The sequence below is a fragment of the Lytechinus pictus genome, chromosome 11 (assembly GCF_037042905.1).
Source record: "Lytechinus pictus isolate F3 Inbred chromosome 11, Lp3.0, whole genome shotgun sequence".
In the NCBI taxonomy this organism is placed as follows: Eukaryota; Metazoa; Echinodermata; class Echinoidea; order Temnopleuroida; family Toxopneustidae; genus Lytechinus; species Lytechinus pictus.
In genome coordinates this window covers 8,257,529-8,275,262 of record NC_087255.1, presented here as the reverse complement: position 1 = coordinate 8,275,262, position 17,734 = coordinate 8,257,529, and the positions used below count along the sequence as shown (strand labels likewise).

The 17,734-nt window shown below is 35.4% G+C and overlaps 1 protein-coding gene across 1 annotated transcript in view; it reads left to right on the top strand.

Moving 5' to 3' along the window:
• Positions 1-8,072: 8,072 nt before the first annotated feature.
• LOC129271369 (phosphatidylinositol 3-kinase regulatory subunit alpha-like) overlaps positions 8,073-17,734 on the top strand; it is a 58,040-nt gene continuing 48,378 nt past the window's right edge. The window contains exons 1-2 of the mRNA XM_064106586.1: positions 8,073-8,593; positions 10,338-10,791. Of these exons, the coding sequence (XP_063962656.1) occupies positions 10,482-10,791 (310 nt within the window). The 5' untranslated portion in view covers positions 8,073-8,593; positions 10,338-10,481. The remainder of the gene's footprint in view (positions 8,594-10,337; positions 10,792-17,734) is intronic.

The following is a 17,734-nucleotide window of genomic DNA, read 5'->3' as shown; positions in this document are numbered from 1 at the left end:
TACTAGTAAACCAACGAGGGTGCACCTGAAATGACTGTATGAAGGTTTTGACTTGACACTCCCCTTTTGCAATTTGGTGATAATCAAATATTAAATATTATTAACCGTATCAGACATCTGAGCAGGGCAACTTTGATACATTGTTGCCTGCTTAAGACTGGGATCAAATGGCCGGTCAATAAATTTACAATTGTTTATCCACGGGCCCGATTTATTGCCCGCTCAGAAAAGTCAATGAGACAATGCGTGGAAATGCAGCGGGCAATAAAACGCAGCGCTAACATCCGGATTTTCTATGCGTTTTTGAACCGCGCAATGCTTACGTCACAATGTTAATCAAGTTGAAACAACGCTGGATACTGCGTCCCCAGGCCAGGGAGGCGTCATTTCAATTACGTCACAATGGTAAAGTTCAGAGGCCCAGTCTGCTCAACATGACAAAATAGATTCCCATTCTTAAACTCTAATAAATATCTAAATTTAAACGATTTTTGCTCTAGATGTCTGATTTGGTTAATAATAGCAATATTGACTGGCCTGGGGGCGAAAGGACATATATTGCCCTCGTCACGACTCTGGCGATATAAATAGAGTTTGGGCGTTATATGTCGTATCGCCCCGAGGCCAGTCAATATTTTAATAGCGGTATCATGAATCAAATGTGGTAAAACTAGTAGCTTGAATCGGTGTGGGGCTGATGTGTGATAAATAGCCAGTGTGAGGGAATTATAATAAAGAGAAAATTTTTAACTAATTTTATGCCTTTAAAGGGGAAGTTAACGTACAAAATTGTTTGTGGGTAAAAATACAAGGACATTAAAAGATATTGGGGAAGGGTTGATTAAAAGAATTTTAAAATTATAAGATTTTGATATCATATTCAAGCAGCTGCCCCTTGTGATATAAAATGCATAAATTGCCATTTTTCAATGGTTCATGATGAATAAAAATTTGTTTCTTTCAGGAGCGTGTGTGAAATAATTTGTCTGTTGATATAATGAAGGTACATGAAAAACGTCATTAATTTTTTTGAGAAATTACATTTCATCGATTTTATACTGCACGATGTATGGGAAAGCTGCTCGCATATGACATCACAAATAAAAAAACAAATTCTTTAAAAAAAAATTAAGCTTAGGTGGATTTTCCTCAAACCTTCATCAATACTTTTATTATTGTTTATGTTGTTTTCATCAGGAAGAACTTCCTCGTTAATACTCATTTACTTGTATAATATGTTGCTTTGATACTCGTTGTACATAATCATATTCATAGTGTGCTTAAGATTTTCTTTATTATGTGGGGGTATTCTTTCATCTCCAAGTGAGGTTTCAGGGCTAAATATGAAATGATATTGATATTAGATTCATACATAGTCAAACTAAAAGGAGTAATAGTGAATCCAATAGTCATCTAGTATACTATATAGACTTCAAAATGTGGTAAATAGTGTAAATAATGTATATAATACTAATATATTTTATATATATAGTGGCATTTCTATATCAAGAATGAAGAACTGCATGTATAGGAATGTATTTGAAATTTATTTAAGTGCAAGACTTATTATTATTGATCAATGTTCTGTATCCCAGTGAAAGTTGTATATCAATGAATGAAGAATTTTAAAAGATACCAAGCATAATTTCTTCTTCCTATAAACTTGAATTGATGTTGGTCGTGCAAGAGGATTTTACTATTGGTTATTGTTGGATGACTCCATGGAATAATTTTAAACAATTTCAGTGGTCTGTATCCCAGTAAAAGTCTTATATCAATGAATGCAGAATTTTAAAAGATACCAAGCATGATTTCTTCTTCCTATAAACTTGAATTAATGTTGGTCGTGCAAGAAGATTTTAGTATTGGTTATTGTTGGATGACTCCATTGAATAATTTTAAACAATTTCAGTGGTCTGTATCCCAGTAAAAGTCTTATATCAATGAATGCAGAATTTTAAAAGATACCATGCATAATTTCTTCTTCCTATAAACTTGAATTAATGTTGGTCGTGCAAGATGATTTTAGTATTGGTTATTGTTGGATGACTCCATGGAATAATTTTAGATAATTTTAAAGACCACTATACAAAGAATCTCATGTTTCTAAGATTTTATTTTATTTTTTATTTTTTTACATAGGACTGTGCAGAACGTAGTTGAGTGCTTTTCTCTTTTGCAAATCATATATGATTTTAAGCAAAATTATTCCATGAACTCCGAAGTTTACATGTGCAGATGTAGGGGCGTATCTTACCTGTCAAGTTCATTAGTTTAGTTTACACTTTACTTCCCCTCTCTCTCTCTCTCTCTCTCTCTCTTGAGTCAGGGAGTTTTGACATCAATCCATTTTCATAGAATTTGTAAATAGGCACATTTCTTGAATATCTAGAATGGAAGGGGATGCACTCATCTTAATGCTGCAAGTCATGTCCCCCCCCCCCCCCCATAAAAAAAAAAAAAAACTACTCCAGACCGACCAAATCTATTACATTATTTCAATTAACATGCAATCAATCCTTGGACTCTACAAACACTCTGCTTTTATCTTCATGATCGATCATTTTGGAGTATGTTTCGTTGATTTGGCTGAGGGCTAATGCTGGATATTTTCTGAAATATAATCTGTTTAAATTTCATATGTGCATTTCAAAGTTATGTACATCTATAGACAATTTTCACTAAGCTGCTCAAGAATGGTATACAGCAATTTTTTATTATTATTTTTTAGTATTATGTAATAAGTATCACTTTTTAGTAACTATTTTTATTTCATGACATGCTTATGCAAGTAGTTTAAACATGCGTTGAATTTATCTGGGATTTTTTTTCAAGATCACTTTTCAGATTTCCATTTTGAATTATTAAAAAGTATGATGTTTACATATTGATACATGTAGATATGATCAGATCCTGTTTGCACAAAAAATTTCATGCATTCACAAAGAATGCATCATGAATGTCTTCCATGTATACCCACCAGTATTTTAAACGAATTTTGCTTTATGATTTGTGAAAACTTTAACTAAGAATGTCTGCGTATATTACATATCATCGAGGAGGTCTGCATTTCACCATTCATGGATAGTCCTGAAAAGGAGTTAATGGTGGAATGAAGAGAATTTGATGAGGAATTGTTAATAAATGCAAGAACTTGAAGTGTTTAAAACTATTTAGCCTGTGTACAAATTACAGTTTTCTGTCTGAAATTTCAATAGCAAGACATGCTTGCTTGATGGAAGTGTTTTGGGCAAATTGGTAAAACTACTGTACATTTTTCCCATCAGAGTCTTGTCCATTTAATAATTGATTAAGCAGTGATTTCTACATTTCCTCACACAGGACACATATCAGGTGTGTGTGAAACCTATCACTCGCATCACCTGCCAAGTAAATCAATGTTCTGCCATCTTAATCGGGGCTACGTTACACAAAGCCTAGCAATTGATATGAGAACAATTTTTTTACGATTGATTGCATTGACCACAGTGTACGTTCACTTGCAAAAATTGATGGTATGAACAATTACCAAGCTCTGTGTCATTGGGTTGTGGTAAATGGATGGAAATCAAATCAATCACTCTTTCTATGTTTCCTTTCTAAAGGTAGCCAGCTATAATGGTCTTACATCGCTATGTCAACCCAAACAGACGTGCAAGAGTTATAACTTTTCTTTTCTTCTTTAAATTAGAAATTGAGCTGTGCGTATTCAGAATCAATCATGGCCCTTTGACACAAAGTTCTGTGATCAGGTGTATAAGATCAAACAGCGTTTTTGATTGGATGACACCGGGTATTATAATGCACATGTAACAATGATCTTGATTGGTCACTTCGATTTACAACTGATTTTCAAACCATTGTGTTTATATGGACCAGGAGTTTTTTTAAGTGTTCAAACATAAATTATGAAATTGGATCATTTTCTCTCTGAGTTTTATAATCTTGCTCCGACAGTGTTTAGAGTTTTGGAAATAATATAAGACGACTATCCCACTAAGCTCCCAAATGGTATAGTCTATTTAATTTCCTAAGCTTTACATTGATCTTTCTAATGTTTATCACAAAATTATGATAATTTTTAAAAATTATTTTATTCTTCATATTCAAATATGTTATCATTTATATTGATCTATGGGATTTTGTAGTGTATTCCATTCATTGAACATTATGCATTAATTAAAACCAAACTTCAGTTCTCCTATGTGCATTATACATGCGGATATTTGATTGTTTATTTAGAATGTATACCTTTTACTTTCACTCATGAATAATCATGCACATTACTTTTAAAAACCAGCAGAATATTTATTGCTTTTGATTATTATCTTTATTGCTGGAAATGTTCTTAATGTGATTTTGATACAAAGATACACTGTTTTTAATCGAGTTCTTATTAATTTTACCTTAAAAACACTTCTAATGATGTTTCAGTTGCTACAGTACATGTACATATATGTATTTTTTTTAAATTAACTTCGCCCATTGTAAGAAATTTTATGAAATTTGCGCTAAGAGTGCAATTTCAAGACGAAATATAAATTAGTTATTGATATTGATCATTTGTGGATTCTCAAGCATGTCTCTCAGATATTTTATAAAACAAAACTCATGTAGCAATATAATTGACTTCATAATATAGTCTCAGGCATTTTCTAGATTAGTTTATTCAAATTATGTACATAGTATTATCCATGAACTATGTTTGTGGAATATAGCAATAATTACAAAGTAAAAAAGAGGAAAATTAATTTCAATAGATTTATTGTTTGATATAATGAATCATGTACTGACACAAGTCATTTATCAGATCTAAGTGCACAAGAAGATTTCTCCATGTTATGAAATATCTGTGGATATTCAAGTTAGAGTAATTTTAGACTTGAGCTAACCATGCACTGGGGCCTGGGTCACAAAGAGTTGCAATCGAACGCAACTCTGAAAAAACGTAAGTTGATTTTCCAACCAATGAAGGTTGTGTATTGTAGGGACTTGTGTTGGATATTTTCTACTTTCATTTAAGCACAACTCTTTCTGGATCAAGCCCTGGTTTGTCGGATAGTCTCATCTTTGACGTGGTTTGACGGCTTTTTGGGCTAGAAAATTTGGGTGTCCACAGGACATCACTTGATACGTACATGTATGTTATGTAATCATTCATTCATTAAACCCAAAATGTGATTTTTCAAAAAATCTTATATACAAGGTCTGATGGAACAGTGATTGTGGATCGATGTGTCAGACAGTTTTCTGAACTCTTAGTTGGTCCTCATTTGTGGACATGTTTTGTGAATACAGGGGCGGGTCCAGCATCAACCAGAGGGGTGGGGTGGATACTCATGCAGCACCCCCCCCCCCCCCAATTAAAAGAGATTATCACAACTCGTGCAGAGATTATCATAACTTGTATTTTTTTTTTTAATGTTTCTTTGTTTTTGATGATGATCCTTCAATGTCAGGATTTTATATCAATAAACTTTTGAATTTTAATTTTAATTTGCAGAGCATTTTCCTTTTTTTTTTTTGGGGGGGGGGGGGCGGAACAAATTATCAACACTCATGGAGACCATTTACCTGTTGGAAACACAAACTGACAATGGACAAATACATGTACATATAGAAGGTAGCTCTGGAGGGGGGGGGGGGCGGCTGTTCTCCCCCGTCCCTGGATGATCCGTTCTTGATACCATAAGCATTTGATGGAAATAAAACATACCTATCTTCCTGAAGTGAAAAGGCAACAGGAATTTGAGATCATTTATACATTAATGAATAGCTTGTGTGTGTATCAAATATTAACCTAACTTTAACCAGATGTAAAGAACATATGTCAGAATATAACTGAATTGTTGATTATTAGGTATGTCAAATCCAGATACATGAACCATTGAACAAAGGATAAAAGATCGTACTTGTTTAATAGATTGAGATCATTTAATAAATATTGTTCCTTGCCAAAAGATCCCTTTTTCACACAAATACATTATCAAATGTACTTGGATGTTTCATGTATTAGTACATGTATCTCACACTTTAGAAATTTGAAAAAAAAATTTAACATCCTTTTTGCATCCAACAGTTAATAATGATAATAATAAAGAAATGTATCATGTTCAAAATCGTAATCACCCTATTAAGAGTGCTCAGGGTGCTCAGTTAATTCTTTGCATGCTGAATTAATTTTGGGGGAATAATAATGACAATTTCTATGTTATTTTCTTTCAATAAAGATTTTCATTTTAAACAATTAATACTGATGATTATTGTTTAGATGTCCAAGAACTTTTGCCATTTATTAGCTTCTCTAATATGAAGCTATGGGAGAGAACTAATAATCACGATTGTTGAATATAATTGTACGAATGTGCAAAATTGCAACATCAGCGTGCTAAGGGTTGATGGTCGTGGGTTCATTATCATGTCTTTTGATAATTTCTGAGACTTTCTTTGTATCATCTTTTCCTTTTTTTTTTTTTTTTGGGGGGGGGGGGGTAAATTGTTTTTATTAAGAATGTTTTTTACTGTGTATTTTTCAACCAGATGAGTGCATATCAATGATTGTAAATACTGATTTTATGTATCAATAAAAGTTAAGTATAAAATCTTCCTGAGCCTTTTTTCTATTTTTATTCATTATTACTGTATTTTGATGCAACAAAACTTTGGTATAGAATTAAAGGACTACAAAAAAATGATATAAAGACTAAGAATGACTTAAGAGAAGATGAATAGAATGAAAGAGGAAGAAATGAAAGAAAGAAAGAGAAAGAAAGAAACAGATGGGGGGAGGGGAGAGAGCAACAGGTGGTGAGAGAAATAATGGAGCTCCACAAAGAAACCGGTTGAAATTCTTAGATCAGCAATCAGCCGGGTGCATTGATATGTCTTAACTTATCTCGTCTTACTCTCCATCTAATTTGTTTGGATTTCATATTCTGATATGGAGGATGAGTTGTCATTTTGTGCCTCATATCATTATGCTGGAAAAACAAAATATGATTCTTTTGCTAGATTAAAACATTGAAGAACATATAATACTGAAACATTTTCTTCATAATTTCAGTATGTTGTATGAAAAACAAAGATTTGCAATAAACTCTATGGTATTTGATTGAGGAGCACATATTAGATCAGTCATCTTTGAAAAGTTATTATATATATTGATCACAAATTTGAAGAGAAATGATGTACATCTATATTTCATCTCAAATCTTAGATTTATCTCTTCTGATATATGCTTTGACCAATTCTATGCTTTATTTCCGGGTTGGAATTGTTCTTTATTCATATTTTTTATCCGATGTTACAAAAACAAACATGGGCCTTTTATAAGTTTTCCCGGCCGAATTCTGCAAAATACCTGTCAATTTCATTGCTAGGCATTCAATTCAAGCAATAATCATCAACCTTCAATCCAGGGTTTAATTTCACAATTTTTAGATTCAAGTCTTTCTTCAAACTATGGATTTTTATTCAAATAAGTGTTTTAATCAAATTGACAGGAAACTCATTTAAGCTTTGGCAAGTTTGAGCAGAGAATGAAATTCCATGCTGTTCTGCGGATTCATTTTAATATGTAAAGGCAATCAGGTCTCTCGATATCTAATGTAAATTTTTCTTTTCTCACTTGCCCGATCTTTTAGTTTTATCCTTTTTCTCAGTAAATAAAAATTCTGTTATTTCTTCCATATCTGCCAATACCCTTAACTTTTTCTTCCCCCTTGAAATATTATTACATTTTCCTTTCCTTATCCTTTATTTTCATATTTCTGAAATTCCATTCAAAGGGGCAAATGAGGTCTTAAAACTTTTAAAAACTGTTAGCTCCCCTAGTTTTATTTGTTTATTGATTAATTATTTATCTCTTCACTTTTATGACATGGTTATGTCCTCAAAAGTTTTTTTTTCATACACAGCAGGGATATGGACGGATGCACATTTACCTCATATTACCAAAAAGTGGGGAATTGTGCACATCTCAATGAATCAAAACGAGAATTGATATTGTTTATAAAAAAACAGACTGAGTAAAATGAAAACGGACATTGCGCTGTGTCACAGCGGTAGATGGCGCTTGTCAAATGACCTTTCCCAATGCAACATAAGCTAGATATTGCCGAGATTTGCCATTGCTTCCTGGTTGAGCAGCCGTTCCATTTTGCTTCCTGGACATGCTGAATAATGTTTAATTTCTTCTTGTAACGTCGAAAAGGGGGAACGAGGTTCCGTTGTGCAGGAATCCAGTGCTTTTTACTACAAAATGCCGGAGCAGTCGAGGGGTTGTGGATTGATGAACTAGGCCTAGTGGAACAGCAACATATCTGTGTGTAACATCTTCCCCCTGGCCCCGCGGCCGCGGCGACGTCGTACGGGAACGGATTTTCACGAGAGCCTGTCCGGTCGACGTCTGGAGCGCAGCGTACACTCTCCCGGTACTCAGCTGGAGAGCAACTGCAACTGCGACAGTCTGCGTGTACTTTATTGAATCCATGGCATTTGCTGGTCTCGATCAAGTTGGAGTAGATCTACATAGGCCTAAGTGCCGTTGATCTGGATCATATTCTGGGCCATACTCTCCGTGGCCTTGCAAATTGTGAGTCAGAGTTGTTTGAAAGGAAAAAGAATTGCCTTTTTTCTTAATTTTTTTTTTTGGGGGGGGGGGGGGGGTGGGAGAGGAGGGGGGTAGCCAGGAGGCTCCTAGACTGAGAGTAAAAATCATTTATTGTAAAATAAGTGTATTATTTCAAGCATCTGATTCTGAGCATTGCAATTGGCCAATAAATAACTAAGCGTCACATGACATCCAACCTTTTTTTGTGCATGCACGGCAGTGCAAAAGGTGTGCAATGAAAATTTGACATTGGTCATGACATTGCACGCTCTTGAAAGCAGACCAAGTGCGGTAGAAGTCTTGGGAGAAGTCCAACAAAACTGTACTGTAACTTTTTAAGAATTTGTTTCTGTGTTGCTATTTTATTAAACAAATAATGCACTTGCTCTGTCGTGCGTAAAACTAAATGCAGAGAAAGCTCAGTTTCTTCAGATGGTGCACACTGGGCACTCGCCGCCAGCGGCTCATGCACAGCGCGGCACCTATCTAAAGAAACCTCGCGTGCTCTGCATTTCCTCTAACGCACTTGGCTGCATGCATTATTTGTATACTAACGTATGCTTACTCTCCACGGCCCGGCCATCTTGTTTGTTATTGTTCTTCGCCGACGACAAAGTAGCGTCTGTAACATTGGCGAAGAACAATAAGAAACGAGATGGCAGCGTAAAATTCGAGCAAGTTTCCCCTGTCTTTTCATTATATTTTTTCTTGATTTTTTGAGGAATTCTTGTTTAAAAATGAAATCAATAACGTAAAAATGTCGGAAATGAAGTTGTATCCCATTTTACATGATTTAGGGCTAGATCTTGTAGAAGGAAAGAATAAATCTTGGGGCGAAAGTTTCAGATTTTTTTGCGGTACACGCACATGAATGGGACGCAATCCCTGGCTCCCTGGAGAGTATTAAAGCATATGTTAGTAAATGATTTTTACTCTCTAGGAGCCTCCTCCCCCTCCTTCCAAAGAAAGCTTGAATACTTGAATTTGGAAAAAAAAAATTAAATAGGGTCTAACTTGTTAAGATCTATAAGGATTCAATTTCAGGCAAGCTAGTTATAATTTATGACATTTTTCTTTTTTTATAATAAGCTTTAAAAGTTGAGCTAAATTTCTTTTGCAAGAATATAGAATTAGAAAATAAAATTAAAAGGTGAAATTCAGGAAAGGAAAGAAAAAGGTATCTGTCGTACTCACAGATTTAGATATCCTCTCAAAATGAAAAGTGAGCACAAATTTGTTTGTGTTGATAAGGTTTCATAGACGTTCAATTTTGATACACCAAATATAAAAAAATAAGATGCTCACATTCATGTTGAAATTCGGCATCTCTATTTTTAATTAAGAAAAAGAATTTAAAGAATCAAATTTTCTTAAGAGCCAAGTTATATGATGAATAGCTGTAAAAAATCAAGCATTTGTCCCAAAGAAAAAGAGAAAATAGGCCAAACATTGCTACCCTTATTTTGCAACACATGGAGATGTACATGTAAGTGAGAACAAGGTTATATCACCTTGTTCATTGAATGAGTGAGTATACAGAATGACCTGTGCCCCCATGGCATGAGATGACAAGGCCAGCAATCTGGTGGTACATGTACTGCTGTTAACCAACTAGAGGCTGCAACACTGCATGTGCACTTCTTTCAATCAATTATTTTTAAAAATCATGAATGGACCCTACTATGTGCTATTGTAATTCTTGTTTCTTTTTTTCTTTACCTTTTAGGTGACATCAGTACTGCCTTAAATAGACCTTGGCTCTGTATACTGAAATTGGACATTGTAGATACTGAACGCGGTGGACCTGTGATATTCCCAGTAGCAGATGATTTTGTGTACTGTACATATTCTTTGCTGACCGCATTTCAAAATGGGGGAAATAGTTAAATACCGTGCGCTGCACGACTATGAACCCATGTCTGATCAGGACATTATCATGAAGACTGGAGACATTTTGGTGGTTGATAATCCTCAGAGTTTGCCGTACTTCAAAGGCACGGTGGAAAAACCCGAGAGTTGGTTGGAAGGAAAGAATGAAAGGACACAAGAGAAAGGCAGTTTCCCTGGAACTTATGTGAGTCTTCACGAAAGGAAACCCATTACTATGTCTAAGAACTATGAAGTGGTGGCTGGTCTGAAACCCAAGCCTCCCTCGCATCATGAGCCTGATAGAACTGGAGGTGAGTACCTTTTAGGCCTGTTCAAAGATCTCACAAGATTGAGGTTAAAGGGGTACATGTACTCTGGGCTGCAAAATAGTTTACCTTTATAAAAATAAGTAATGTAATTTAACTCCCTGAGCAAACTGTTGAACAATTCACCAAAATGTGATGGCAAGTATTAAAGGGGAATCCAACCTAAAGAAAAACTTGTTGGTAGAGGAATAAGAAAAATCAGACAAGTTGATAGGTGAAAGTTAAGAATTTATAAAAGTCGTAAATATAGGTAATCACTATACCCATGGAAACTTCAAATTGGCCACATATATGTGATATAGTGATGTAAGGCAAGGACCTCTCATCCATGTACTCCAATACATAAAATGGCTAAAATGTAATTTGTTTAAAAAGTTTTACTTCAAATGATATTTTTCTTTTATGTGGATATAAAACAATATACTACTTGGGTTATATTTTGATTACTGCCCCAGGGGAATGGTTGCTTTAATAGGAGAAAACCACAAATCCCTGATAATTAAGTACATGGCCTATGGGAAAGTTGTCCTTGCCACTTGTCATAATTTACTTACCCAGTTGCCAATTTGAAATCTACATAGTCTGAAAGATCCCAATTTTAAAGTAGCCATAACTTTCTTATTGCTAGTCCAATTTCTTTCAAACTTTCACCTTTCTGTTTTAGTTATTTTCTCCTTTCCAACATAACATTATATGACCAAGGCTGGATTCCCCTTTAACAAAGTTGTTGACTTTCATATGTGCATGCCATCATGACTAGGTGGGCCTATGATACATGTAGATGTCATATCCTTATCAGAATTATCATCTCTTCAATACATGTGTGTATGATATATCTCCCCTGTAGCAAAATAAGCTTCAGCAATGATTACACATTGGTCTACATGGAATTTTCAGTGTTTTGTTTGTCTGATTTTACCCTAAGATCTGTTCAAATCATATAATTTTCAGCCAGGAGAGCCACTAAGGTTCAGGAATAAACCATCAATGCTCAAATAGACATAGGGGATTCCTGATGTCTGAAGAGGGATTATTTCAAATAATCACCTAAAGTTGTCAACTCTTTGGCGCAGGTGATTTTCTACTAAAAAACAGTACAAAGTCACCTCAGGAAATAATAACAGTACCATTGTACAGTATACATGTAGTTAAAGCTAGTAAAACCAATTTCACTGTCTGATTTCTGCATACTTTACTTCAATATTCTTTATGAAAATTTGAACCTGAGCCAAATGAAAACTGTGGACATTATTTATTAAACTAAAAGTAGCTCCAGACGTGACCAAAGCAACGTCAAATCATTTAGAATTATCCGGTAATGATAAAAATAGTTTCATTCACCAAAGCATGAGGAAAGAGCACAGTATTAAAGCAGGGTTGGGCTCAATTACTTTCTTCAATTATGTAATTGAAGAAATGTTTAATTACAATTACTTTTCAATTAGATTACATTTTTTCAATTACAATTACTTTTCAATTAGATTACATTTTTTCAATTACAATTATAAATTACTTTTGCCAATTACAATTTCAATTACTTTCTAGAAAAGCCATTTTTTAAATGAAACCAATTTTTTAATCTGTTCATAACACCACCTATTTCAACATAATTGTAAGTTACATATATATGCTTTTCACACTGCACTTTTTTTCCTTAACCCCGGGAAATTGGTGGGGCTAAGGGGGGGTCTTAGCCCCACCAATTTTCCGGGGTTAAGCTTAGCCCACTTCGTTTTCACACTACGTTTTAGCAAAGTGGGCTAGCACGGTAAATAGTACGGTACTATCTGGCCCTGCGAAAAAGCAGGGTTAGCCGGCTTATTGTGGTGCTAGCACCACAATTGCGGTGCTAAGAGATGCAGTGTGAAAACGAAACGGGGCTAAGGAAAGTGGGGCTAAGCAGAAGCCAATCAGGGAAGTCGAATTGCACGTTAATCACGCTCTGTATGGTAAAATCATCAATATTCATGAGCTGAGGGATAGTCCGGGGTTAAGGCATTATCCCTGGCTGAGCAGATAGTATGGGGTTATAAAGAAGACAGTGTGAATCGAAAAAATGATAGTATGGGGTTAAGGATAGTCCGGGGTTAAGGATAGTATGGGGTTAAAGAAATGCAGTGTGAAAAGCATAATAGAAACTGACAAGATGAAGGTTTAGCAGGGATTCTGCCTACTCTCTTTGAGGCTGTTCACACCGCAAGGGGGGACCGTGGGCGGACCGTGGATCGCGCTATCGTAGCGCGATCCACGGTCCGCCCATTGGCATTCGCCGGATTCACTCCGCAGTGAGATAGCGCGGTCTATCGTAGCACCCCCTTTTTTGAGAGGTCCTGTTGCCATGACGCGTGACGTCATGAGGTCAGAGCGGTCAAAGATTTCGCGCGCTATTACGAACCCGTACTAGTTAGTTGAGAGCTCGATATCGCTGTGCCTATTATGCTAGCCGGCCTACGTTTATTTCATGGCGTTGTATACATTGTGCAAAATAGAATGAGTATAAAATTCCCCGCGTGTAGAACGATGACTTCCGGCGTGCTATCGTAGCTCGGGTTCACACCGGCAGAGATAGCGTGATCTAGCGCGCGCTAGACCGTGCTATCTCTCGTGGACCACCCCCAAGAGGTGCTCCAGTGGCACGCCGTTTTGGCTCGCCATGGCTCGCTGTTGGGCGGACCGAAACGACGTTGTACCTTCCACACCGCAGAGATGGCGCGATCTAGCGCGCGCTAGATCGCGCTATCTCTGCCGGTCTGAACAGGCTTTAAGATGCTGAAGCAGTTGACAAAAAGATCATGAAATTAAATCATAAATTAAGTAGTTTATTATACAGTAATTGAATATAATTGACAGTAATTGAAGTCAATTTTTTTAATTACAATTACTTTCCCTTTTGAAACTTCAATTACAATTACTCAAAAATGTGATTAATTACGTAATTGATCAATTACCTTGTATTTGAGCCCAACCCTGATCAATACAAAGCAAACTAAATTGAGCTCTTTCAGATTCCCAGTTTCAGCAAAGAGTTTGACCATGGCCTACATGGACATGTACCGTAATATGGGCCAATGGGTATAGCAGTCCAATGCAACACCACAGAATTGACATCACCTTCTTGGCAGTGTGTGTTTATGTACTAGGGATATGACTTCATTAATTGCTCATTTACACTTGTTGTTAGCTCTCTGGTCAACTGGCTAATTAATTGACTGTGCATCTACATGTATGTTTAAGCTCTTTACAAACATCATTTGGTAAGTGTACTATACAAATATCATGCAACTTGATGCAAGCAATGTGGTTGAATGATATTTCCTTGTTCCCTAATCCAGGATTTACCTCATACTATATTTTGTTTTCTTAAAGGGAAAGCCCACCCTGGAAGCAGAAAATGTACATGTACATTGTAGTTCAGTTTATGTTGCACCTTTTTTTTTATAGGCCTGATTTGTGATTGGCCTGGCCAAATTTGAGCAATTATGAGGTAAATTTGAGAAAGTACATGAAACATGAGAATGCTTTATAGATATATTATTAAGCGCATGATAACTGAATGTATATTTTGTGCTCTTTATTCACATAGTCAGGGAATAATTGTCCTGGTATCGCATCGCAATTTGCTCCACATTTTTGAAAGACTGCTATGCATAAAGTCTTTTGTATATATAGCATATTTTTACATAGGACTGTACATTATAAATTAGTTTCGAGAGCTTTTCTCTTATGACCAGACATGCTATTCAAATTTGTAAAGTAAAATTATTCTCTGCATAGTGCAAGTAATTGATCATGTATGTACATGTACATTTTGTATATAAATTGAATTATTACCGATGTACAGTAACCAGAAGCCTGTAGACTAGTGTTGCAAAATTTTAGCTAAAAAGCCTTTTAAAGGAGCAAGCTGCGTATCTGTACATGTACACTGTACATGTATGCATACATGATAAGTTCATGCATTGAACTTTGGAAGTTGGAAATACTGCATATGATAACCCTACTTAATCATTGAAAATAAATTTAGGTTTTTTGTCTCACCTGCATAGCAGAGTGAGACTATAGGCGCCGCTTTTCCGACGGCGACGGCGGCGGCGTCAACACCAAATCTTAACCTGAGGTTAAGTTTTTGAAATGACAGCATAACTTAGAAAGTGTATGGACCTAGTTCATGAAACTTGGCCATAAGGTTAATCAAGTATTACTGAACATCCTGCCTGAGTTTCATGTCACATGACCAAGGTCAAAGGTCATTTAGGGTCAATGAACTTAGACCATGTTGGGGGAATCAACATCAAAATCTTAACCTAAGGTTAAGTTTTTGAAATGTCATCATAACTTAGAAAATATATGGACCTAGTTCATGAAACTTATACATAAGGTTAATCAAGTGTCACTGAACATCCTGCATGAGTTTCACGTCACATGACCAAGGTGAAAGGTCATTTAGGGTCAATGAACTTTGGCCGAATTGGGGGTATCTGTTGAATTACCATCATAACTTTGAAAGTTTATGGATCTGATTCATGAAACTTGGACATAATAGTAATCAAGTATTACTGAACATCCTGTGCAAGTTTCAGGTCACATGATCAAGGTCAAAGGTCATTTAGGGTCAATGAACTTTGGCCAAATTGGGGTATTTGTTGAATTACAGCCATAAATTTGAAAGTGTGTTGGTCTAGTTCATAAAACTTGGACATAAGAGTAATCAAGTATCACTGAACATCCTGTGCGAGTTTCAGGTCACATGATCAAGGTCAAAGGTCATGTAAGGTCAAAGAACTTTGGCCACGTTGGGGGTATTTGTTGAATTGCCATCATATCTCTATAAGTGTATTGGTCTAGTTCATAAAACGTGGAAATAAGAGTAACCAAGTATCACTGAACATCTTGTGCGAGTTATAGTAGTTTTCAAAATCAGCACTGCTGCTATATTGAATCGCGTGATGCAGGTGAGACGGCCAGAGGCATTCCACTTGTTACTTTTAACAAAAGGGTCCCCATGAAGCTGCCTTTCTATATCATTGGGTACATGTATACAGTACAGTACTGCTTGGACACTAAAACATGGACAGACCAAAATGCAGGGTGAACGTGTGACATACAAAACATTGCATAACTCTTAATTCAATTATGCCATTCATGTGGAAAAATTGAGGTTTTCATGGAACTTGAAGACCTAAGTCCAGATTTCTGTCCAGAGTTTTATAAGTTCAGTATACGTGCATGTCCCATCCATTTCATTTTTCTTTTCAAAACTTCTAATTGATTGGCTTTTGAAAAAAAAATGGGCGAACTCTCATTTATAGACCGTACATTGTTTAAAAATATATTACAGGTTTACAAGGTATTTTGCCCCCTGGAAACATCATAGATCAAGCTGACATCCCTGAAAAAAAGTAAAGTACTGTACATTATGTAAAGATGCCCTGGTAAATTTGGTTAGTTTTCATGCTTGTGCGTACATGTACATGTACATGTATCTGCAAGTCGTATTCAGAAATTAGGCACAATCAACTCAATAAATGTGTGTGCTGTTGGTAATATTCTTTTTTTGGATCGATAATAAGGTTTCAATGAATTAGAGTGTTACATGTACATGTTAAAATACTTTGTCTTGGTTATAAACGTACATGTACCTGGTAATCACAATTACTGTTATCTTTAAACTGTTTTTAGTTTGCAACTAGCCACTGACACTCCTTATACTATACAGTGCGTCCCACAAAAAACGAAACCAAGATTTATCATAACTTAATCACAAATACAATATACAAATGACCTACCATTGTAAAGCTTTTAATAGAATCTCCTCTTTCATCTTAAATTACTTAGATTATTTCTCATTCACGCATGAGTGAGCAAAAACAATTTGAAGAGGGGAGGATACCACAAAGTCATTTGGCGGGCTGTATCTGGGTTTCAAAAAGAAAACCACAATCTTAAAAAGTTCAATATCTGCTCTTTAATTTGATACCTCAATTACAGAAAATGGTCAATAAATAACAAAGTTAAGGTTATTTGAAATGAGGCTTGAATTTTAATAATTTCATAAAATTAAGGGGTTCTACAGGCTAGCGTTCAAACTCACTTGACACGTTTTGTTGACGATCAGCCATGCATTAAGTCTTTTGTTAACCATGTGATAGCTTCTGTGGGAAACCGGTGAAAACACGTTTATTTAATGAAATTATGGAAATACAAGCATTGTTTCGAGGGAACATAACTTTTTTACTTCTTGACCATTTTTTGTGATTAAGGTATCAAATAAAAGAGCAGATATTGAACTTTTTAGGCATGTGATTTTCTTTTTGAAATTCAGACACCCCCCCGCCAAATAAGTTTTTGGTATCCTTTCTTCAAATTGTTTTTGCTCACTCATGCGTGAATGGGGAATAATCTAAGTAATATCAGATGAAAGAGGAGATTCTAAGCTTTACATTGGTAGGTCACTTGTCTATTGTATTTGTGATGAAGTTATGATAAATCATCGCTTAATCTCGGTTTCGTTTTTTCTGGGACGCACTGTATACTGTACATGTATGTTTAGTGTACCATTTCTGGATTGTATGCATTTGTATTCACAGGCTCAGAAATTGAATTTCATCAAGAAGTTTTAGGTAAATACTTCTTGTATGACATCTTGCAATTTTGCTTATTAGTTATTAATATTGAAGACCTTAGATGATATCAAGTCAAGTTTTGTTGTTTTGGTGGGGTAAAGGGGATCCGAACATGAACATATAGGATTCTGAAGTTTAAAGTATTAGTGTTAATCATTTAATATGATGATGTTCTTGTAAGGATTCTTTTTCTTCCTCCATCCTGATTGTACATGTACATGTAATTTGCTATACTGCAAATGACTCCTCATGATAGTATTACTGATAAGAATGTGTTGTGTAATGAAAATCACTGTATATATTTC